We start from the raw sequence: 24,106 nt of genomic DNA, 5'->3' as shown, positions 1-24,106 counted from the left end.
CTATGCAAGCACAGACATTGGACTTAGCAGAGAAAGACTTCAAATTGACTATTATAAATATGTCCAAAGAACGAAAGGAAGCCATGTCTGAGATCTAAAGTATGAGAATGAGGGGCACCTGGGTGGCTCAGTGAGTTAAAGCCTCTGCCTTCAGCTCAGGTCATGATTCCAGGGTCGTGGAATCGAGCCCCGCATCAGGCTCTCTGCTCAGCAGAGCCTGCTTCCCCTCCTTCTCTCTCTGCCTGCCTCTCTGCCTGCTTGTGGCCTCTGTCTGTCAGATAAATAAATAAAAATCTTTAATAAAAAATAAAGTATGAGTTCACATCAAATAGAGAACATCAATAAAGAGATCAAATTTTAAAAAGGCAAACAAATTCTAGAAAAGCACAATAATGAAAATGAAAAATCCACCAGCAAGGCTCAAGAGCAGATTTACTAAGGAGATTGAGTATATGACTTAATCTGACCAATCCTCTTAGCAGAAATGCTAAGACTGAAGTGGACAGAGACAGGACTAAACGAAGGAACAATGTCAGACTTCTAGGATTCTAGAGATGGAAAATGTACTAATAGAGCTATCCAGCTGTGGAGGGCTGTGTTATCATTCAAGTAAAGGGAACAATGACACTGGGGTCGGCTACTCCTCAGTTCCACAGGATACAACCACTGCCCAGGGGTGGAGGAGTTGAAACCACCAGCCCAGGTTGAGCCTAAACAAGACAGCATCAGGCCAAATAAGATCATTATCGAACCTTAAAAATCTGATGGAATCTGTCCTGCTAGATTTTAGATTTGCTTGGGATTCATGACCCCCTTTTTCCTTCTGATCTTCCCCTTTTGGAATGGGAATGTCTATCCTATGCTTGTTTCACTACTGAAGCAGATAACCTGTCTGATCTTGCAGCTTGACAGATGGAGAGGAATTCTGCCCCAAGACTCCAGGTCTCACCCACAAGTGACTAGCATGAGTCAAATGTTGACATGTGGGACTTCGGACTGACATTTAGATGAGATTTTGGACTTAGAGTTGATACTCGAATAATTAAGACATTGTGGGTGTCGGTATGGCGTGAATATATTTTGCACACGAGAAAGATATGAATTTGGGTATGTCAGAGGACTGGTGTGATAGACTGAATTGTGTCTGCTGCCAAATTTGTGTGTTGAAATCCTAACTTCCACTACCTCGGAATATGACCTTATTTGGCAGTAGGCTCATTATAGACATAGTTAGTTATGAGGAGGTCAGATTGGAGTAGGATGGGCCCCTAATCCATTATGTCTGATGTCCTTATACAAAGGGGAAATTTGGACATAGAGACACACATGCATCCCATGAGAAGATGAAGGCAGAGAACAATGTGGCGTGTCTCCAAGCCAAAATTGCCAAAGACTGCCAAGAAACCTCCAGAAGCTAGGAGAGAAGCCTGAAACATATCCTTCCCCATCACCTTCAGAAGGAACGAATCCTACCAACACCTTGATTTGGGACTTAGCCTCCAGAACCATAAGAAAATAAATTTCTGTTGTTTAAGCCACTTGGTCTGTGGTTCTTTGTTATGCCAGCTAATTAAGAAACTAATACACCAAACCAGTATTGATACAGGTCACCTTGCCCTTCCCTTCATTCTGCCATATACTGGTCTGAACCTTGAGTCCCAGAAGCAACAGCAGCAGCGTGCCAGGCATCGCTCAGACATAGTTAATCAGTGTTTACCAGAACAAAGGCTTGATGAGCTGTTTTGCAAACTGACCTTTGTACATAAAAGACAAGATTCTTCAAAGGGGCTATCCATCCATGTGGGTTTATAACAGAATCCAGAAACTCCGATCATGGCCAAAGGGAGGGGGGGAAAAGGCTAGACTTAGCATAAGGAAACTGTTGGAGCAGGTCATGGTGATGTGGTTGACTAAGCAATGACTCAGGGGAATCAAGCATCAGATACTGCTCTTTGACTTGGGACCTTTGCTCCCCAGGCAGGTGCTTTTAGTTTTCTCCAGGCCAGTCCCTAGAGTACATAAAGGCTGATGGAAAGTTCTGGCTTCTTCCTTTCTGCTGGTTTGAAGTGCCCCTACCCGGTCTCCTGGGATGGCTGCCAGTCCCTGTCACCCAGATCATCCCATTTTTTTTGATCCTGCACTATCCCTCCAACACTTACAGACTTTCTGGTTTAGGCTTTTCTTTCCATCCCTTGAGCTCCCCAGGGTGGTTTTGAACCATCACATTTCCTGACTTCAATGCCTGCATGAGCCCCCACTTGCAGGCTCGGTAGCTACTCCCTCTCCCAGCTGACTTCTGGAATTCACTCTCCAGATCTTGCTTTCTCAGGCTTGATCTCCTGCTGTTGACTGCTATGGAATTAGATACCTAGGACTATGTACAGGACTACTGTTGGCAGATCCTTGGGAAGGTCCTCAGAGATCAGGGCTCCATTGCTGACTAGAACTAATTGAGGATCCCAATAGTGGTGGTATTAGGGGCTATTCCTATGGTACACTGTGAGACCATGCAACTGCCATGATTTTTCCCGAGTTGAAACACCCAGTGGTTTTGGTATATTGGTCCAGATGACTTTGTTAGGGCTTATCAAGAATTCTGTGTACAGGGACGCCTGGGTGGCTCAGTGGGTTAAGCCTCTGCCTTCAGCTCAGGTCATGATCTCAGGGTCCTGGGATTGAGCCCTGCATCAGGCTCCCTGCTCAGCAGAGAGCCTGCTCCTCCCGCACCCACCACCTACCTCTCTGCCTACTTTATAAATAAATAAAATCTTTGAAAAAAAATTCTGTGTACACTTGGGACCAGCCTATGAAGCTGTCCAGGAAGTGGTTTTAGTGGATTCAGGGTGGTGGGATAGGATGGGTAATATGAATCAATAGAAGCACATCATCCCTAAAAGGGGGCCCCTGAAGCCACTAGTGTTTCTTCCACAAGGGCTAATAACCCTAAATCTTCAGTCATACCCTTCTAGTGTCCATCGACTGCATGTCAGAGACCATATGAGCAAGATGAGCCTCCCATTTGGCTCAGGCACAGAGTTTTTAGACTGTGTTTCTTTACAGAGACATAAAATACAGAAAGAACAGATGGGCTCTCTGCATAATTCACTTCCAAATCGAAACTATTGGATACTGAACAGTGCAGGAAGGAGACAGCAGTTTACCAGTCCTATCCTGTCCATACCCAAGCTTTATCCTGTCCCATTCTTCCTTACATACCTGTGGCCTCTTCCTCAGGACCCGTCTGTTTTGTGAATGTCTTCAGAATCTTAGCAAATGAACCTTTCTTGGCCAGCAGAGAGCTGTAGGATCCCTTCTCCAAGATGGTGCCATGCCCCAGAACCACGACCTCATCCACTTGGGGAAGAAAGTGAATGCTGTGCGTAACCAAGAGTCGAGTCTGAAAGAACAACAGGGAGTTGTACCATCGCCTTCCCTTAGTGAGACGCTCTGGCCACCACCATCCTTGGCTTGCTCTTAAAAAGGAAAGAAACTGGACGCCTGGGTGGCTCCGTTGGTTAAGCAGCTGCCTTCGGCTCAGGTCATGATCCCAGTGTCCTGGGATCGAGTCCCGCATCGGGCTTGCTCGGTGGGGAGCCTGCTTCTCCCTCTGCCACTGTCTGCCTGTGCTCACTCTCTCTCTCTGATAAATAAATAAAATCTTAAAAAAAAAAAAAAAAGGAAAGAAACTAACCTCCTACTAACTATGAGTAGCTAACTTCCAATTACCCAGAATGCCTATCACCTTCCTTGACTTGCTCTTTAAAAAAAAAAAGAAAAAGAAGAAAAAGAAAGAAAGAAGCAGGAGAAGAAGAAGAAAAGAAAAACAGTCATCTTAATTCTGTTTCAAAGTAGGGCTCGGTTTCAAAATGTAGCCCTGACCACCTAATCTCTTTTCCTTCCTCTTTCCTTTCCAACACCTAATCCTAACACCAGACCCTGTGGGTAAGAGGAGACTCCTTCCCTGGTGGATATATTCAGTTATTTTCTGTAGTGATATGCGGTTTTCCCTACACACATTCTTCCAGCCTCCTGGGGGCTTAGGAATGTCACTTGAGATCAAAGTCTATCAATTTAACTGATGCATACAAACCAAATAACTAGCTAACTAACTTCCCCTTCAAATAACCAGCTAATCAACTAAACTAACAACAGCTGCTCAGATTCTTACAGCACGTTAGAGACACGGGAGGGGCATCCAAGGTTGTCTTCAGCCCAGGCCCTCCCTGGTGAGGGAGAGTTGGCATTCCTTGTACTCCTGTGTACTTGCGAACCACACTGACCAAGGACACAGAGACTCCAGTCAGAGAAAGAAAAACACTCATGGACCAGTAATGTGTTTCAGACAGGGGATGGGCTTGAAATGGGCCTCTGGAGAGAGGACCCAAGCCACTGCCTCTGTTCTCTACCTCATGACCCCACAGAGACCAGATCCCTCATATCTAGAAGATCCAGGAAATGCTCACCCTCCCAGTCTCAGCTCAAAGCCAAGTCTTCTGGGAGCCTTTCCTGAGTCCCCAGGTAAGACTTGGGTATCCCCCCAATGGTTCTATTGTAGTTTGTATAGACTGCCATTAAAATAATTCTTGTATTATTATTGTTCGCTTTTCTGTATGTCTTCCCATTAGATTGTATGTTTACTTGAAAGCAGGGACCAAGCCTTTTCATGTGTGTATGCCCAGTCTTTGCAACAAAGTCAGGCACAGGCAGGCACAGGGTGGTACAGTTCATGTGCCATCCTTTCGGAATTGTGGTTTTTTTTTTTTTTTTTTTTTTAAAGATTTCATTTCTTTGAGAGAGAAACAGTGAGAGACAGCATGAGAGGTGAGAAGGTCAGAGGGAGAAGCAGACTCCCTGTGGAGCTGGGAGCCCGATGTGGGACTTGATCTCGGGATTCCGGGATCGTGAACTGAGCTGAAGGCAGTTGCTTAACCAACTGAGCCACCTAGGTGCCCCGGTCCACAGTTCATGAATAAATGGGGCCAAGAGGACTTACAGACAGGGGCCAGAACCCGGAGTAGGATGGAGAGTGAGCTCCTGTTGACTCGCTGATCCAAAGAGGCAAAGGGCCTCAGTGGGACAGCAGCCCACCTATCCTGACCGGCAGCAATCCAAAAGTCTTGAAAGAAACAGGCCAAACACAGATGGGGTTTTACTGACCAATGCTCAGAGAGCTGTTCTTGACAGCCCTCATTCTACACTTACTGCTGGTGATAAACACACAAATCCTCGAGGGGCTCTGTTAGCCCCTGCCCCTTTCAGCCCGCTGTGTCCGGGAAGATGTGCTAAGTGGTCCGTGGTAAGAAAAGCCAAGTCTTCACCTACCACGGGCTCTTCTGACTTGTTCTGGCTGCCTCCTCAGTGCTGTCTCTCAGGTGCATTGCAAGAACCAAGTGAGGAAATGCAATCAAAGTACTTAGCACCAGCCTGGGACATAACAAATACTCAAGAAATGTTGGGTTTTTTATGTTTAGGTTGAGTCATCCCTTCCAGGCACAGCGTTCCTACATCCTGCGGGGCATCTGGGGAAGCGCCTTCATAGAGCAGAGCGCTAAAACCTGCAGGGTGACCTCTGTCCCACCAGTGAGATGACTTGTTGGGTCCTCTGGGAGGTTTTCAGACGATTCAGTTCCATTCTGACACTGACTTCCTGGAATGAGTGCCAAGCCCACAGCTTACGGGCTCGGGCCCATGAGATGGACCTGATCTCAGATGCCCGTTGGAATTCTTGAGCCACCCATACTTCTGACCAACCAGCTATAAAGTCCCTTCCTCGTGAACAATAACTTGCTAGAGTGGCTCACAGATCTCCAGAACACACTTAGGTTTGTCAGCTCGTTGTAAAAGACACGACTCAAGAAGAGTCAAATGGAAGAAACACAAACAGAGCAACAGAAGGAGTTGTGGGGAGCACCTATGGGCCTCCCCTGCTCTCACCAACTGGGCCATCCTCTCAGGACCTTTGCGGCACTGACACCAATCCAGGTGTAACCCAGATTTTTGTAACCCAGTCTTCAGGCCCTCCATCCCTCCCCAGACGTTTGTAGGTGGGGCTGGAAGTTCTAACCCGCCCATCACCTGGGCTTTCTCTCCAACAGCCCTGTCCTGAAGCGGTCCAGGGAACACATCCTAGTCACTCCTCAGGCTTATGAACAGAAACCACTCTTAGTATTATTACTCGGCAAAGTCCAAGAGTTAGGGGGTCTGTGCCAGGACCTGGGGACAAAACCCAAATGTATTCCTTATTATACCACAGGTCTCAAAGAGCCTTTTATCACAATCGATCATCCTAAGAGGCTCAATGTCAGAGACACAGAATAAGGCTCCAACTAGACAGTTCTGGCAGAAGCCATGACCTCAAGATGGAAGCTTTCATGGGTCCTCGCCTGGGAGACCAGTGTGACACTGTATGTCCTCAGCAGTCTAGGAGGCAGGTAAGTAAGGAAATTTGCTTCAGGACAGCAGCAGTCCAAGGACATGTGTCTCCCCACCCAACCCCCCACACCAATGTCTTCTTTGCTTTAAATAATTTCTCACCTTGCCTTTCAATAGGCCATTGGGACCCAAGACCTTATTGAAAATATGTTTTCCCACATGAGCATCCACGGCTGACAGGGGGTCATCCAGAACGTAGATGTCTGAATTCTGATAGGTAGCCCTGGCCAGGCTGATCCGCTGCTTCTGACCCCCACTGAGATTTATACCCTGAAGAATAAAATAATTTCTGTTAAGCACTACTCTACAGTTCTGCCTTCGCAGACACTATTCGTTAAGGAGGGGAAAGGGAGAGATTTGCCCCCATAAGTTATCAAGGACTTTAAAATCCTACAAGTTCCTTTATATAAGTAAGTAACTTAGATTCAAATCTATTACTTCAGGCCCAATTATTACATGTAGGCCCAAATTACCATTTTCTTTTAATATTTTATTTATTTATTTGACAGAGACATGGAGAGAGAAGGGACATAAGCAGGGGGAGTGGGAGTGGGAGAGGGAGAAGCAGGCCTCCCACTGAGCAGGGAGCCCAATGTGGGCCTCTATCCCAAGACCCTGGGATCATAACCTGAGCCAAAGGCAGACGCTTAACAAATGAGCCACCCAGGCGCCTATCATCTTCTATTATATGATTTACTTATGAATTTTGTATCCATCCCCATGGGAATATAAAACTAGATCAGGGCAGATTTTCTCTATTTAACTCACGGATGTAAATCCAGCACTTAAAATAGTGTGTGGCACATAGTAGGTCCTCAGTAAATGTATGTTGAATTAATGTACAAAATCATTCTCAAACCATATCTTCATTAATCTGCTCATATCTGAAGATCCTTGTCCCCCGAAAGCTGCTCTATTCATTGTTAGTAATAGGGAGGAAAGTTGAAAACACCCTAAATATGTAACCAGTTATGCTGTGACCATATAATGGATACAGTAAAGTCATTTAAAATCTGTTTTTAAGAAAGGCATTAATAACCTGAGAAAATCATTCGCACTAAATTTCTAAGCATGTGAAGGAGATTTATCAGACCTTTCTCTGGGCACATCCAGAGGTCGAGTTAGGACACAAGTTCTGGTCCTGCCTCTCTGCTCCCCTCCCTGTGAGGTCAGCCTTGGGCCAGGCACTGGTTGGTTAACCTCTCAGATCCTCATCAGCTTTCTTTTAGATGACACAAATCTGAGATTTGCTTCCAGCTACAAATTTTTAATTTTCAAATATTGTATAAACTCATGTTTTCTGGTATTTGTTCCAACCCGACTACGCAAACCGGCCAGCTCTTGTCCTCCTGTCTTCTCCACCATCCTCACTTTTTGGTCTTGGCCACTTCTTCACCCTTCAAGGTCCCTTGGAATTCCAAGTACCTTCTCTCCAATCTCAGCCAGGTCTCCACCAGGCAACACCTCCAAGTCTTGCAGGAGGGCACAGGCCTCCAGAATCTGCTGGTATCTCTTTTCATCAAACTCGGATCCAAAGAGGATGTTGTCCTTTATGGTGCCATTCTGTATCCAGGACTGCTGGGGGACATAGGCTACGGTGCCCTAGACGGGAAGGATCAGAGCACGTGACAGTCATCTCTCCAGAAATGCAGGGTTGGAGGAAGGAATAGGAGGATGGGGAAGAAAAAACAGAACTTGGATTTGAAAAGATGAATGTTAGGCTAACTGAGCATCTGATATTTATAAATGTGCTTGTATGTATTGTAGCAACAAGGGAGAAAGATTTGAGACCCTATTCTTTGTTTACCCCTACCCCCCCTTTATTACTATCACTTTGTAGTCATGATCCCCCAAACTGGGAGATGAATGCACATGCTGCTCCTAGAACAGGGTTTTTTGGTTTGTTTGTTTGTTTGTTTTTTAAAGATTTTATTTATTTATTTGACAGAGAGAGATCACAAGTAGGCAGAGAGGCAGGCATAGAGAGAGGGGGAAGTAGGCTCCCCGCTGAACAGAGAGCTCGATGAGGGGCTCCATCCCAGGACCCTGGGATCATGACCTGAGCTGAAGGCAGAGGCTTTAACCCACTGAGCCACCCAGGTACCCCAAACAGGGGTTTTTTCAGTCAGTCCCCAGTGAGTTTCCTAAGACCAATAGAGGGCTAACACTGACATAGGAGATAATATAGATGATATTTTAGGAAGAACCAAGAGATTTGAATTACGATGCAGGCTGATGCATGACGCAGATCATGTCCAAAGAGAGATGGAGCCTGACAAAGGCTCCCTGAGCAGGGAGACTGGTGCCGAACTCGAACCCAGGATCCTGGGATCGTGACCCAGGATCTTGAAATTCTTGACATTCTCTCTCTCCCTTTCCCTCCACCTGCCCCGCTCCCGCTCACTCACATGCCCTCTAAAATAAAGAAATATTTTTAAAAAAGAAGTTAGGAAACAGATTTTAATCTATAGAGTCTGTTCTGCTATACTGCATGTTTATTTAATGTAAATTAGCTCATAAGCGATTGGTAAATCAGGGAACAGTGTCAGAGTAATGTGAAAGAAGTGTTAGTTCTTCATTTTCTAAGCATGTCAGTGTCAAGCAATCAGGGGCAAGGTCTCTCCTAATTAAAAAGAAATGCTTGGCAATATACGAAGATCTTAAGGAAAAAAGCTAAAAAGTTTATTGACTTTTTTTTTTTTTTTTGGATGCAAGTAGTGACTGGTTAAATGATTCCAAGTACCTATAATTTCCCCTAAATTTAACTCTCTGGGGAAGCAGAGAGTGCTAATGAAGCTACTATGAAAAGATTTCTTCTCTGTTTAAAAAAACTGATGAAGATATCTACACCTGGTATCAAGTTTCTGTATTGGAAGCAGTGACCTCAAAGACCAAGCTCTCAAAGGAGCAGGTAGGCAGTCCAGGGTTAACTGTGATGCTGAGTGTAATTTACAATGTTGCTGTTTTAATTGTTATTATTGCTATTAGTTTTGTTGGTACCCTGGTAATAGAGTTACATTTTTTTTTTTTTAAGATTTGAGAGAGAGAGAGAGAGAACACAAGCAGAGGGAGAAGCAGACTCCCCACTGAGCAGGGAGCCCGATGCGGAACTCGATCCCAGGACCCTGGGATCATGACCTGAGCTGAAGGCATGAGAAAGCACACTTAACCAACTGAGCCACCCAGGTGCCCCAAAAGTTATGTAAATTTTTAATGATGCTTTTAGAAACACAGATAAAGCAGAACCGCCTATACTTTGAAGGAAGACGGCTCTGTTTAAGTTTTCAAAGTTAAGTATGCATATGGGAATCACCTGGGGACCTCGTTAAAAATGCAGGTTTCAGTGCACCTGGGTGGCTCAGTTGGTTAGGAGGCTGTCTTCGGCTCGGGTCGTGGTCCCAGTGTTCTGGGATTGAGCCCCTCATCTGGCTCCCTGCTTGGCGGGAAGCCTGCTTCTCCCTCTCCCACTCCCCATGCTTGTGTTCCCTCTCTTACTGTGTCTCTCTCTGTCAAATGAATAAATAAAATCTTTAAAAACAAACAAACAAAAAACAAAAACAAAAAAACAAAACCCTGCAGGTTTCCAGAATCTGCCCCAGAGTTTGAATCTATGTGTGGAGTAGGGCCAAGATCTCCAGTTTGCACGTCTAACAAATGTCTGTAAGACAGCACCAACGGCGAGACAACAGCAGCGCTTGGCAGATTCTCCTTCTCAGTGCCTTCTCCCAAACAAGAAAGCAGCACGAAGTGGCCCACACTTGAATGTCAGAACTCTTCTCCTTGGCATCCACTCTCACCTTGATGGTGACGTGCCCGTGGACATTTTCCATTTCTCCCAGCATGGCTGACATCAAGGATGACTTCCCAGAGCCCACAGTGCCCACCACAGCCACCAGCTGGCCTGGCATAATGTCCAGGTTCACACTGAAAGAGAGAGAGTATTTGAAGGAGATGGAGGGAGTTATTCAAGAATAGTTCAGGCTGCTTCTCAGACTCTCCATGGGAAGTCTGGTGTTAGGAAACTTCTCCTCAAGATTGGAAAATTTGTCTTGGATATAGAAGACCCTGAAATGCTTCTTTAATACTTTTTTTTTTTTTAAGCTCGAAAGGGCTAGAGAGTGAATCCTTTCTTACCCAACTATATGAGCTCTTTGTACCATTATAGCTTTCAACTGGAAAAATTCTCTTAGCACCAACATGGTACCATTGAACAAGACCTTAATGGGAGTCTGGAGATCTGAGTTTGAGTCTCAACTCTGCTACTGCTAAGCTGTGTGACCGTGGAAAGTCGCTTCATCTGGACCCTCATTTAAGGACTAATGGGGTTGGAAAAGATCCGTGTTTCCCAAACTTGGTTATTTGACGAGAATAGCCACTCAGGGGGACACTTGCTGAAAGCACACATTCCTTGCCCTGTCCCCTGGAGATCTGGCTGTGTCTGGCTGGGGAGGAGCATTCACTGGCCTGGACTCCTACGAACTCTGTGCCCATCCTGTTTTTGAGTCCCTGGAATATTTGGAACATCGGGCTCTTGCTCACAATCTTTCTGAATCTGCCCGTTGCTAGTAAAAGTCTAAAAGAAGTTCAACTCAAAGTGGGAGCTCTGTCCAGTCTTTTCTCTGCAAAGGAAGGCTTTTGGGTTGGGAGGGTTCAGAGGAGGGGCTCCTGGCCTGATGCCTCCTGGGGCAGGCTCCAGAATCCATAGGAAAGGCTGTAGAAATAAGAGAGAAGTGTGGCAAGTCCTAGGTGTAACAGGGAGAAGATAAGCCTTGCTGGGTCGGGAAGGAAGATCTGGCCTGCAGGCTTCCTGGGTATCGTATGTGCTGTGTTCAGTGCCGCTGGGTATATGCTGTGTATTTCACCCTGTGTAGACAGTGTTTTCTCCTGTCAGACAGCCCTATGATACAGTTAAATTCATAAATTAGGCCCAGTAAGAGAGTCACAATAACTAACAAGATAGAAAAATCGGAACAATATAGTGTAACAAAAGGCACGTGAATGCGGTCTTGCTCCCTTACGGTACCGCACGCACCCTTCTTCTGATGACGCAGGATCAGACAAGGCCTACCTGAAGAGCTGAAGGGAGGTGAATGATTTCAGTGCTGTGACCTAGCGTTGGGCTGTTAGCGACCTTCAGACCGTTGGTCAGGAGGAGGATCACCTCCTTCCAGACCAAGGTTGGCGGCAGGTAACCGAAATCATGGAGAGCAAAGCTGTGGATAAGGGAACTCCGGGGCGAGCAGCAGCATGGCAGGAAAGGGTCGGCTTAGGGCAGAGGAGGTGGGATGCGGAAATGGGTTATTTAGACGTAAAACTCAAGTTGGAGCTTAGTTAGAGGCAGTCCCATTGTTCATTGGGGGGAAAGAAGCCGTGGCTACTGTTCTTGAACGGATGGATAACATGAAATTGATTTTGGATTCTTGTGTGTCTCCTTTACCATACCCAGAGCCCTAGGCCACTTGTCAACGCTGGGCTCCCTCCATCCACAGTCTGGAGTACGTCACGGGTTCTTAGCTGGAGACGTTCAGCCCCAAGGAAGACAGCCGGGAGTCAGAGGCAGTTACGGGGAAAGAGGCTCAGGATTTTGCCGTCAGTTCGTCCCTCCTGGGATTAGCCTATACTGAACATGGGCACATAGCCCCTTTCCCACGTGCCCTATTACGTGGAATCTTCTAAGAACAGGACTGGCAAGGGAAATCCCGAAGAACAACAATACGGAAAGGAGGCAACTCACTCTCGGATTGTGGCTTCAGAGTCCTGGTCCCAGGTAAAGGAGGCCTCTGAAAACTGCACAGCTTTGTCTGTGGAGAAGAAGGCCCTCTCTTTTAGTCCCCTGGAGATCCCCACGTGTCTGTCTGCCCTCCTCAGCTCTCACATGTCCTTCTCCGCTTCCTTCGGCGGATCCCGAGGTCACCTCTGTCAGGGGCTGGCTCCCCTATTAACAAGGGCAAAGGGGAACTCCCGGGGTGAGACCAAAGGTGGCCCGCCCACAAAGGCCCTTTTGCTCAGATTTCCAGCCCTGTCAGGAACCCAGATTCTGGACTTGCAGACACTCTGGGTACATTCTCAGGCCCTCTGTTGCCTTGTGTCCTGGTTAAAAAAAAATTCCACCTCCAGACAGAAATCTGGCCACTCCCTGGATTCCAGACACACAGCTCGCTCTGGCCCATGGAGGCCCCCAGGCCTCAGACCTTCAGAACCTGCATATGTTCTTCCCTACCTTCCCCAGTTTACATGCTTGGCTCCATCCTGACTTTTGTATCTTTTGCAGGACTCCCTGCTCACCCCTACAGTAGCTGGCCCAGCTCAGTTTAGCAATCTGGCTAAGCACTCTGCTCTAAATGAAAACAGAATTTAAGTAAAAACAGTAAGCTTCTTATGCAAATGTAGGTTCAAGGTACCCCCCCCCTGCTCTCCCTGTCAATCGGTTGGCTGCCCCTAAGCCCCCCATATCAACGTGCCAGTGCTGTGAAGCAGCAGCGTGGGGAACAACTCCAGAATTCCTCACCGAAATGGCAGTCATGGCGAATGGCGGACGTGTCCAAGTCGTCCCCTCCCAAGTACTTTTCTAGCCGGTCTCTGGAAACACTGGCCTAGGGAAGGACACAAAACATCTGAAGAATAAAATATCCAATGACAAGCACAAGCAGGGAGAGGATTTTGACTTCGTCATCAGCCCTGGAGGTGGAAGCAGAGCGTCAACCTGCCAGGCTGCTCGCCAGGTGCCCCACCGGGCACCTCGGACCCACCAAAGACTCAGTCACACCTCAGCCTCAGGAGACAGAAGGCAATTAGAGATGTTCTGTTTCGCCCCCTTTAGAAAACTCGGGGGTCAACTCTTTGGCCATCTCTCCAATCTTTGGACCAGTTCCAGAAACCATCTCTGTCTTCTTCTAAGACAAAACCTTAACTTCTGTTTGGTTTTGGTAAATGGGCCCCTGGTGTGCTCTTCTGTCATGGAGTCCCTGCCTTGGGCTCATCCTGGGTCCTAACTGAGCCACCACTGGGAGCCTGTATAGAGGAATTGGCCATGGCACCCCAGAGACCTTACAAATATCCACACGGCCCAGGTTTAAACTACAGCTGACCTAGGTTGCCAGGGGGAGAGGGTCGGGAGAGGGTGGTTGGGTTATGGACACTGGGGAGGGTATGTGCTATGGTGAGTGTTGTGAAGTGTGTAAACCTGGCAACTCACAGACCTATACCCCTGGGGCTAATAATACATTATATGTTAATAAAACAAAACAAACAGACTACAGCTGACCTAAGCACTGGCAGAACACCCTGAGGTCTCCTGAAACAGGAGAACTTGGGAGGATTCCCGGCAGCTCTTAGAAGGACATTTGTCACTTGCCTCCCTATTCCCAGGGGGCCTGCCAGGAGCCGGTCTCTCATTACCGCCTGGCTTCTAGTGAAGTTGCGGACTGTCTGCCCAGCCCCCTCCCATGAGGGCAGCTGCCGTGTGGGTCAGCGCCTCAGACAGGAGTGCCCCACTGCCCGTTCATGTCTTAGTCATCCTGTGAGACAGGGAACGCAGGGAGCAGAAACCTCTCCTGAACTTGCTTTTGCGATCCACGTAAGAAGCTATCTGAACCGAAAAAGGGCCTGTAGTTTCTTCATCAGCCAAGTTAGTCAGCCTTTCTTTTTTTCTTTTTTCTTTTTCTTTCTCTTTCTTTCTTTCTTTCTTTTAAAGATCTTATTTATTCATTTGAGACAGTGATAAAGAGAAAGCATGAACGGGGGAGATGCAGAGGGAGAGGGAGAAGCAGACTCCCTGCTGGGCTGGGAACCCCATGTGGGGCTTGATCCCAGGACCTGGAGATCATGACCTGAGTCAAAGGCAGACTTAACCATCTGAGCCACCCAGGTGCCGTTGGTCAGCTTTTCTTAACACCCTCCCGGGACAGGGAGTTCTTACACTCGTCATTCTTACAGACTGAAGCCAGGCGCCCCTGAGGTCAATGCACGTCACCACATTCCATCTTCCCGGCCACGTCACTAGTCTACCACCTACCCCACGAGCGTCCTCCTGAGGGCTCATACCCGGTGTGTCTCGCGGACGGTGCTCACTCTTCAGGAGCCCGACTCTCCCTCCGGCCCATCTGAGGCCTCTCGAACTCCAAACTCACGAACTACATTCAGTTTTACCACCACATGGCTTCATGCAGAGAGGATCTTTTCTTTCCCTTTGTGCCATATTTCCCTAATGCTGTATAAATTACCGCCTCCCCCCAACCCTCCCCCCCACCCCCCGCCGGCCAAAGCCTTGGAAAAATGTGGGGGAAACTAGGCTGGGGAAAAAGGCTTAGAAATATTCCAGGTATCAGGGCTCATCATCATTCTCTCCCTAAATGCCTTCACTACCATTGTCTCCCTGTGAGTAGAGGAGATTGGTATGATTCTCCCCATTTTTTTTTTTTAAAGATTTTTTATTTATTTGTTTGACAGAGAGAGATCACAAGTAGGCAGAGAGACAGGCAGAGAGAGAGAGAGGAGGAAGCAGGCTCCCCGCTGAGCAGAGAGCCCGATGTGGGGCTCGATCCCAGGACCCTGAGACCATGACCTGAACCAAAGGCAGCGGCTTAACCCACTGAGCCACCCAGGCGCCCATCCCATTTTATAGTTAGATAAACTAGGGCTCTGAGAGCTTGTGATTTTAATAAGACCAAACTTGGTCTCCAGAGACCAAAGAAATCGCTCTGATCGAAAGTTCACCCACGGAAGCCGGAAGTGAGCTACGACAGGCCAGTTATTTTGAAAAGTCAGGCTTTTAACCAGAGATAATCAGTTAGCAGGGAGAGATCCTACCCACCTGGAGAATGGAGGAGATGACCATGGGAAACATGCTCAGGGGAAAGCGCAGGATATTAAAGAGGGTGATGGAGGTGAAGGCCTTTTCTGCATCCAAAATATTATTGCTGTCCACCAGAGTGTAAACTGAAAACGTGATCACAGACACCTGCAAAAGCAAGGTCATGAGGAATTCATTCCGCAACGGTTTCAAGCGGTCTTACGCTAAGTCTCGGGAACACAGTCTCTTAGAGTTGAAGCAGGCTCAGGGATGATTATCTCTACCTTCTTGTGTTACAAACGAGAAAGCGGAGTCCAGAGAAGAGGAAATATCTTGCCTGGGGTCACAAGGTCAATTAATAGTATTGCTGGGACCACAGTTCGGGTCTCCCGGCTCGCATTTTGGTGTACCTTCCTGCTCTAGACCCACACAGCCTCCTCAAGAAGATAAGACACCCTGCTCTGCAAACCATTCCTGGATGCCACCTTCATGCAGACCATCCTGGAAACGTGCTCTGGGCAGACAGACCACCATATTGTACACCAGGTTGAAACTAGAGCTGGGGGGCATGAGGTAGGAATAGGAGCTTTGGGAAGTTGAGGAGAGGGCGGAGCTTCCTGGCTTTCAGGGTCAGGCCTAAGGGGACTGGGCAGTCTATCTAGAACAGACCTTCCTTTTCAGGAAGCTGATCCAACCCACTGATTCCTGTTACTCACCAGGACTGGAGTTAAGTATAAGAGAAACATCATCATGGACTGCATCTGCCCAAAGGTCAGCAGGTTCTTGAGCTCTTTCTTCCGAAGTCCATGAACTTGGTTTTTGAATGAAGTTTCCCAGGCGAAATATTTCAAGATCTAATAGGATAGGAAAAGGCATAGCTCACACTGTTGCCCCCAAAGGACACCAGGTAGATCTCATCTGCCCAGACTTTAGGATATGCTCTCCAAAATGGGGAACAGAGGGTAGAAATCCACATTATGAAGTATGATTATAGAAAGGTGGGTTACATCTATTGACAACCTATGTACAAAAACGGTTTATACACATTATCGTACTTAATCCTTGTAACAACCTTAGTGAGATCGATTGTCCCAGTTTTCTGGGGTTAAAGGGGTTGCTGAAGACTTGGGATCTCAGAGTGCTAACCCCAGAAAGTTCTGGGCAAACCAGGGAGAGTCCCCTACTTTTGTAGAATTATTGTATCAATTTTAGTGATAGGGAAACAGGTTGAAGAAGCTACTTAACTTGACCAAAGTTACCAAGCTAGCAATGTTAGAGCTGAGACTCCAAGCCAGGGCTATCTTTTCATTTGCTACATTCAGCAGAAAGGCATATGATAGCTCTGTGTAGAGAAATATCAGGGAGTTGAAAGAAGCCTCTGCATTCTAACATGTGTGGTGATGAGCACTGAGTGTTATGGGCAATTAATGAGTCATTGAACACTACATCAAAAATTAATGATGTACTATATGCTAGCTAACTGAACATAATTAAAAAAAAAAGAGTCCTTGTTTCATTTTCAAGAAGTTTAGGGTAATGTTTAGATTCCTGAATTCAAAACAACACAAATATTAAAAAATAACTTCTTAGTGATCTTTGCAGGAGGAAATGCACTATTTTGAAAGCTGGCCAAATGGAGGGAAAGAAGTAAGCATTTACCCCACCTGTCCTATACAAACTTTATTTTATTTTAGTTGGTTAAAGATACTTCTTCATTATAGAATTCCAGCTAATCAATACCAAAGGAGTAATAGAATTAAAATTTTAATCTTTTGCTACTCTTACTAATAGAGCAAGGCAATGAACTTCCTTTAAAAAGATTTTATTTATTTATTCGTCAGAGTACAAGCAGAGGGAATAGCAGGCAGAGGGAGAGGCAGGCTCCCCGCCAAGCAAGGAGCCCGATGTGGGATTCGATCCCAGCACCCTGGGATCATGACCTGAGCCGAAGACAGATGCAGATGCCTAACCAACTGAGCCACCCAGGCTTCCCAAGGCAATGAACTTTTTTTTTTTTTAAGGATTTTTAAAAATTTATCTGACAGAGAGCACCAGTAGGCAGAGAGGCAGGCAGAGAGAGAGATGGGGAAGCAGGCTCCCTGCCAAAGCAGAGAGCCCGATGTTGGACTTGATCCCAGAACCCCGGGATCATGACCTGAGCCGAAGGCAGCGGCTTAACCCACTGAGCCACCCAGGCACCTGGCAGTGAACTTTTTTTATGACTGTTTTCAAACTTGGATGCATATTAGAATCACTTGGGGAGCTTCAGAAATAAATAATACACACACACACACACACACACACACACACACACACACACACATGCCTAAGCCTCAACCCCAGGAGCTTAATTTAAATGGTTTGAATTAGGGCCCAAGCCTCAGGGGTTTTACAAACTTCCCAGGGGGGTCAAAATGTGCTTCCAGAGCCACAGATGACCGCTCTAGGTGAAAAGGCAGGAAGTCTATTAAGGGGTGAAATCAGGCTGACCACACCCGGACCCCGGCAGAGTACTACTGAAAGTATTCTTCCCCTACCCCTACCAAACAAACAAACCAAACAAAAAACCTATCTAATCAAGGCTCTAGATCTGATTATTAATTTGTAATATAGGAAATAAGAAAACGTCTTTTCTCCAACAGGACAAAGAGTTAAAAAAACAAAACAAAACAAAGTGAAAGAGTCTATCGTAGATTATAAGCACTATTGGGGCGCCTGGGTGGCTTAGTGGGTTAAGCCTCTGCCTTAGGCTCAGGTCATGATCTCAGGGTTCTGGATGGAGCCCCACATTGGGCTCTCTGCTCAGCAAGGAGCCTGTTTCCTCCTCTCTGCCTACTTGTGATCTCTGTCTATCAAATAAATAAATAAAAATGCTTTTTAAAAAAAGCACTATCATATACCACGTGGGGCCTTTTTTTTTTTGGATCCTTATTCCAACAAATTCACAGCAAACAAATGACATAGGAGGCAACTGGGAAAAAAAATTTAAGATTATTTATTTATTTGAGAGAGACCATGAAAGGGGAGAGGTCAGAGGGAGAAGCAGACTCCCCGCGGAGCTGGGAGCCTGATGCGGGACTCGATCCCAGTACTCCGGGATCATGACCTGAGCCGAAGGCAGTTGCCTAACCAACTGAGCCACCGAGGTGCCCTGGGAAGATTTTAATTGTACCAAAAAATTTCCAGTTTTTTTTTTAGTTGTGGTAATGGTATTGTGGTTCTGTTCAAAAATGGTCTTTTGGAAACACATACAAAGCATTTACAAGTGAAATGACAAAATATCTGGGATCTGCTTTAAATATCACCCAGCGAGCATGAAGAGGATACGCAGACAGAACTAGTTAGATCATGCTGATAATTGCTAGACGTGGGTGAGAAGTCCATGGGGTTAATCAGATCATTCTCTCTACTTTTGTGTAGAAACCTGGAGACTTGAGGGCAGAGTCAGGGGTCCTGCGACACACCTCAGGCCCACAAGGGGGCGTCCACCACCCCAACAGCCTCGGTGAAGGCCGCCACCCCACGGGGCTGCCAGTTTACACGGAGCGCCACGCGTCCCCCTCCACTTCTCACCTTCATCCCACTGAGAATTTCATTCATGATCTTTAGCCGTTTGTCCTTATTTTTCATATTTTTTACCTGCCAGGAAAAAGTAAAACAAAACACACTTCCTCGTGAGAGTGTCCAAATTTGGCACGAATGCTAGGTTCGCTGGCGGCACTGTGGATGTCACTTGGTAAGCACTGGAGGTGCCCGGTGATGGGATGCAGCTCCCCCCCACCTCCCACCCCCTTTGCCCAGGCTGCTTCTGCCACACCCATCTTCGTTCTGATCCTTAAAACATGTTTTATTAAATATTAATATTTGTATTAAATATATTTTAATAAATATATTTATTTATTAAATAAATAATATAATTATTATTTATAATAATAATAATAATAATTTTGCTTGGCTTGCCTCTTCCCAGGGTGTACTTCCCAGGGTTTGCTCCTTCACAGTCAGGCTCCTGCTATTTGCAGTTGGAACTCAGAGGTACCTTCCTAACAGCCCTTCCTTGACCCCGTAATCTAAAACCCCCACCCACTCGCTTGCTCTCCTATCACCCCATTTCATTTTCTTCATCATATTTAGACCTGATAGATTTCCTGTTTACTTCTGTTGATGGCCTGACTCTCCACCCCAAAGAAAACATAAGCTCCACAAGACCAAGAGCTTTGGTCTAATTTAATGCCCTGATCCCAGAATAGTATGTACCATAAATCTTTTAAAAAGAATTCTTTGTAACTAAAGGAAGGCAGAGTGAATGAGTGAATACATCACCTTCACCATGGAGCCCTAGGATTTCTGGCAGATCACAGGACTGCGCTGAGGGAGCCCTGACCCCTGGTAGTAGCTGGGCTGATTGCCAAGAGTTAGGCTTAAAGTTTGGGTCACTCATGCATCTGCTCTGAATGACTGGTCTGTTCTGCTGTGATAGGGAAACCGGACCAATCACCACGATCTAAGAACAGTCCTGGGGTAGTGGTTTGCTCAGTCAGTGGAGGGTGCGACTCTTGATTTCAGGGTTGTGGGTTCAAGCCCCACATTGGGGGTAGACATTACTTAAAAATAATTTTTTTAAAGATGCCCAGCAGAGCAGGATAGAAGAGTTATGTGCAGGATCCCTGGGACGCTCTCCCCTCTCTAATCAGGCTCTGCCCTCTCACATGAGTAAAGAGGGAGTACATTTAAGAGTGGCTGAAAGGTGAAAAGGGAAGAAAGAGAAAGCCATGTTCATATGGGATGGTAGAATGTCTTCTATCAGCTTTGCCTGTCCAAATACCCAAGAGTTAGAGTAAGTCCAAGACTTTAGACTTTGAAGAAGGTGACTTGGTTTCTTTACCTGAATAGCTCTGCTCTTAGAGGCAAGTATCCCATTAACTGGAATTAGGAGTATCATCACCCCAACACCCGCTAAGACAGAGGGTCCCAGCTCGGTCCATAGGAAGTAGATGGATAAAGTAATCTGGAGAACATTTGACCACAGCAGATGAAGGTAGCTGGTCACATCCATGAGCTTCTGGGCATCCACAGACATCAGGTTCACTGTTTCTCCAACAGTGTACTGCTTCCTGGCCTGGTTGGATAGGGTCAGCGCCTAAGATAAAGATTGGAATTAGGATCTATGGACAAGGCCAAGGACAATGGGGAGTAAAAAGAAAACTCAAGAAGTGAGAACACAGTAGAAGGATGGGCTCCACATGGACACAACTTTTCCCAGGGGCTCTGCCTTCTTGCCTCCAAATCTTACACACAATGTTCTCTCATTCTCGATTACTCTTTTTTTTTTTTTTTAAGATTTTATTTATTTATTTGACAGACAGGGATCACAAGTAGGCAGAGAAAGAGGAAGAGAAGCAGGCTCCCTGTTGGGCATAGAGCCCAACACGGGGCTCGATCCTAGGACCCTGAGATCATGACCTGAGCAGAAGGCAGAGACTTTAATCTACTGAGCCACCCAGGCGCCCCCTCGATTACTCTTTCAGGTTATTCCAACCTCCCTGAACCCCTTGCCACCCCCCTCCCCAACACACATGTCTTTGCTCAGAAAATTCCCATTCTTTAGTGTCAGTTCAGATGGAATTTACTCTACGAAGACTTCCTGAGTCTGGGTTAGATGCCGGTACTTCCTGGGTACTCCCAGAACATTCTGGGCTTACCTTTGTCATTACTTTCATCACACTGAACTGCGATTGTTTCACCTTTCTACTTTTCCACCAGATGTAAACTCTGTAAGGGCTACATCTGTTCATTTCACTATTGTATTACACGGCACGCAGTAGGGCATCAGACACTGAAGGATGACAGGAAGGGAGGAATCACATATTGATGCTGGCCCTTCAGACTTTGGATATGGCAGTGTTATTTGGAGCAACGTTCTTTTTTTTTTTAATTTTATTTATTTATTTGACAGAGAGAGATCACAAGCAGGCAGAGAGGCAGGCAGAGAGAGAGAAGGAAGCAGGCTCCCCGCTGAGCAGAGAGCCCGATGCGGGGCTCGATCCCAGGACCCTGAGATCATGACCGGAGCCGAAGGCAGAGGCTTTAACCCACTGAGCCACCCAGGCGCCCCTGGAGCAACGTTCTTATGTAGAAGTTGCAACCATTTCCAAGAAGGACAGAGATCTTAGCATGAAGAGGAAAGCTGCCTGGTTCATGCATATGAAGCAAAACAATTTTCTTATTGTCAGGAACTGTGGGCAAAATTTAGATGCTGAATCATACAGCATGGGCTTCTGTTTTCATGTTAGAGAGATCAAAAGACTGACTTCCACAGGTCTGTCACTTACAACAGTGCCTTGCACAAATGTACCCAGCTAAGGGACTTGGTACTTATTCACACCATGCTCACCAAACAACCACCCGGCATGGGCTACATCTTCCCAGAGGAAGGAGAGCCTTTTAATTCCCACAAAAGATGGTGTATGGGCTAGGGGTGGTTCTAGGGATCCACAGCCATCCTCGTCTTAGAAGCTCTACTGTCACCTTAATCCACCAAGACATGCTCCTTTGGAACATAACATTCTTGGTTATACAGTAAAATGAGGGAAATTCCCCAAAATGTAAGGCCACCAAGGTTTTAGAGAAATCAGTTGGCTGCTCTGTCTCCCCTTTGGAGTGGGAGGGCAAAAACAAACACCTCCTTCCCATAACAAGCCAAACAGCCAAACAAACTAATTACTCATCAAGGTCATCATTATTCTATTCTCTATAAAATTTCAGTACGGTAGAAGAGACATTAGACATTAGTTTAGGACCAATAGCCCTTATCTGAGGGCAAGACCCGATTATGTGACTGTAGGTAGTGAAATGATCTAAGCCTTACTTCTCTGTAAAATAGGAAGAATGCAGTTACTTCAAAGGACCATGAACTGATAACGGATATTAAAAAAAATTCATAACATTTCATTAATGAAGCATTGTCTAAACCTAGGAGATCAATTTCAAATTCTAAGTAGCAAACTTTATTTGAATGAGAGTCTTATTAAGGATTCCATTTTACAAATTCTTTATGGAATGTAACAGTTTAAAACTTGGAATATATTAAGAATCAAAAATAGTGGGAATGAATCACCACAATTATAAAAGTGTACCTTGACAGATGGCTGAGATGGCCTGGTTAGGGACCCCCAGATCCTGCAAACAGGCAGAAATCCAGTATCTCCAAAAGAAATAAGGGGATTAAAAATTGAGGGGGAGACAAATTCTAGTCTGGACCAGACTTCTGATCTAAAGACATTGTGGACTACCTGTCTGGGTCTCTGGACAAGTCAGCATCTGCGAGACCATGACACACTAGTTTTAAGAGACAAACGCAAAGGAGAACACTAGGAGCTGTAACAGAGAAATCACTATGGGATGCTCTAGTGGTCCAAGAAAGAGAGGAAGAAACAGCAATTGGTGTTTAATGTTCTAGTCTATAGAAAGTCCTGTCTCCTCATGTACGAAAATTTCCCCCAGGCTTATAGTCACTGATGGTAGCTATTCTATTCTCATTTCTTTTCTTTTCTTTTTTTTTTTTATTGAGATAGGGTTGATTCTATTTTCAAAGGACAAAATGAGATTTCACCTTGGTATCTGGGACATGAGGAAAATACAGTGGCTCTCAGAACGTTAAAGGTTAAAAGCAACATATCAGAGGGAAGATTAGCAAAATCTTCGTAAAGGCATGGGAATCTTCCTAAGTCTGCAGAACTCAGTAGCCAGAGAGCACGTGTGTACAAAATGAAAAAAGGAGGCAGGCAGAGAGTGGATGGGCAGCTGCTAAAGATGAGAAAAAGCAGAGTCTAAGCAAAAGTGGGGCTGGGGAGATGGAGCCCTGGCTGACAGAGCATTCTAGTCTATGGCAAAATTGTCACCGAGATGGATGCACAAGTCTTATGAACCCAGTTTCACATAGTAGCTAATTTAAATGTTGGTGGTTTTACGAGTTTGCCATAAACCAGCGCTTTGTTTCTGATCTTATATGCTTTCCGATTTTAGTATATGTGCTGCCAAGGGAGCACTCTGATCTTACATTCTTTCCCAAGGTGCTCTCACTTTGTCGAGAGAGGCAAGAAGAGAGGGACAGGGACGCAAGCCTTGGAGGCTGAAAGGCAGATCCTGGCTGAAGAAGAACCTGCCAGCTCTCCTCTTGTGTGTGTCCTCCCCTGTGTCCCCCGATCACACACATCCCCCAGGTCTGTGAATCCACTTTTCCACAGCTTGCAAAGAAAAATGCAGAGGAGGCTATCTGGCTAGTCAGAATCAAGTGTTAAGATCCCATTATCATTCCCATCAAATTTTTCTCAGCCCCTTGGAATCAATGCTGACACTTAAGGGGATTTTTTCAGCAAGTTCTGACCCAAGCCACTCACCTTCTTGTATATGGACGCCATGATGGTTGTCCGCACAGTGACGCCCAGCATGAAGCACATTTGAAAGTAGCCCTGAAGGCAGAGAGACTGCACGAGGGCCACCACAAAGAAGAGGACTGAATAGAGATACCCGGTCCACGCATACATGTCTCGGGTATTTGCAAAGGAGATCAGCAACCTGCCGAAACAAAGCGAAGTCAGTGATGTCCGGTCAGGCCTCCAGGGACTCTCCCCCCTCCTCACGCACGGCCAACTACCCTACTCTTGCCCTGTGGTTAACAAAGTGACCAGAATGGTCCAAAGCCGGTGGAAGACCAGAACTCCACAGTTGTGCTGGGGCTCTTGCTTTTCCTCGCAGCAGCAAGAGGTCCAAGGGGATGGCTGGTGGCTGTGAGCAGGGATGATGAAAGAAATGCTTACACCTGCTGCTGCAAGGCTTTGGCCTGGCCTTCCCCCACCCCCTGATAGAAGAGGTTGCGTGGGA

The 24,106-nt window shown here is 46.3% G+C and overlaps 1 protein-coding gene across 2 annotated transcripts in view; it reads right to left on the bottom strand.

The window, feature by feature from the left end:
- ABCC2 (ATP binding cassette subfamily C member 2) overlaps nt 1–24,106 on the bottom strand; it is a 77,011-nt gene that overhangs the window by 22,288 nt on the left and 30,617 nt on the right. Inside the window, exons 9-19 of one of the 2 annotated variants that reach the window (XM_032313456.1) lie at nt 23,623–23,800; nt 20,109–20,363; nt 18,797–18,862; nt 15,940–16,077; nt 15,245–15,391; nt 12,941–13,025; nt 12,167–12,233; nt 10,230–10,356; nt 7,858–8,034; nt 6,535–6,702; nt 3,217–3,397 (exon numbers count right to left, since the gene is read on the bottom strand). In XM_032313456.1, coding sequence (XP_032169347.1) covers nt 3,217–3,397; nt 6,535–6,702; nt 7,858–8,034; nt 10,230–10,356; nt 12,167–12,233; nt 12,941–13,025; nt 15,245–15,391; nt 15,940–16,077; nt 18,797–18,862; nt 20,109–20,363; nt 23,623–23,800 — 1,589 coding nt within the window. The remainder of the gene's footprint in view (nt 1–3,216; nt 3,398–6,534; nt 6,703–7,857; nt 8,035–10,229; nt 10,357–12,166; nt 12,234–12,940; nt 13,026–15,244; nt 15,392–15,939; nt 16,078–18,796; nt 18,863–20,108; nt 20,364–23,622; nt 23,801–24,106) is intronic. The other variant, XM_032313457.1, reaches the window with a different exon arrangement.

The sequence above is a fragment of the Mustela erminea genome, chromosome 14, assembly GCF_009829155.1.
Source record: "Mustela erminea isolate mMusErm1 chromosome 14, mMusErm1.Pri, whole genome shotgun sequence".
Taxonomy (NCBI): domain Eukaryota; kingdom Metazoa; phylum Chordata; class Mammalia; order Carnivora; family Mustelidae; genus Mustela; species Mustela erminea.
This window is presented reverse-complemented; position numbering and strand designations above follow the sequence as displayed.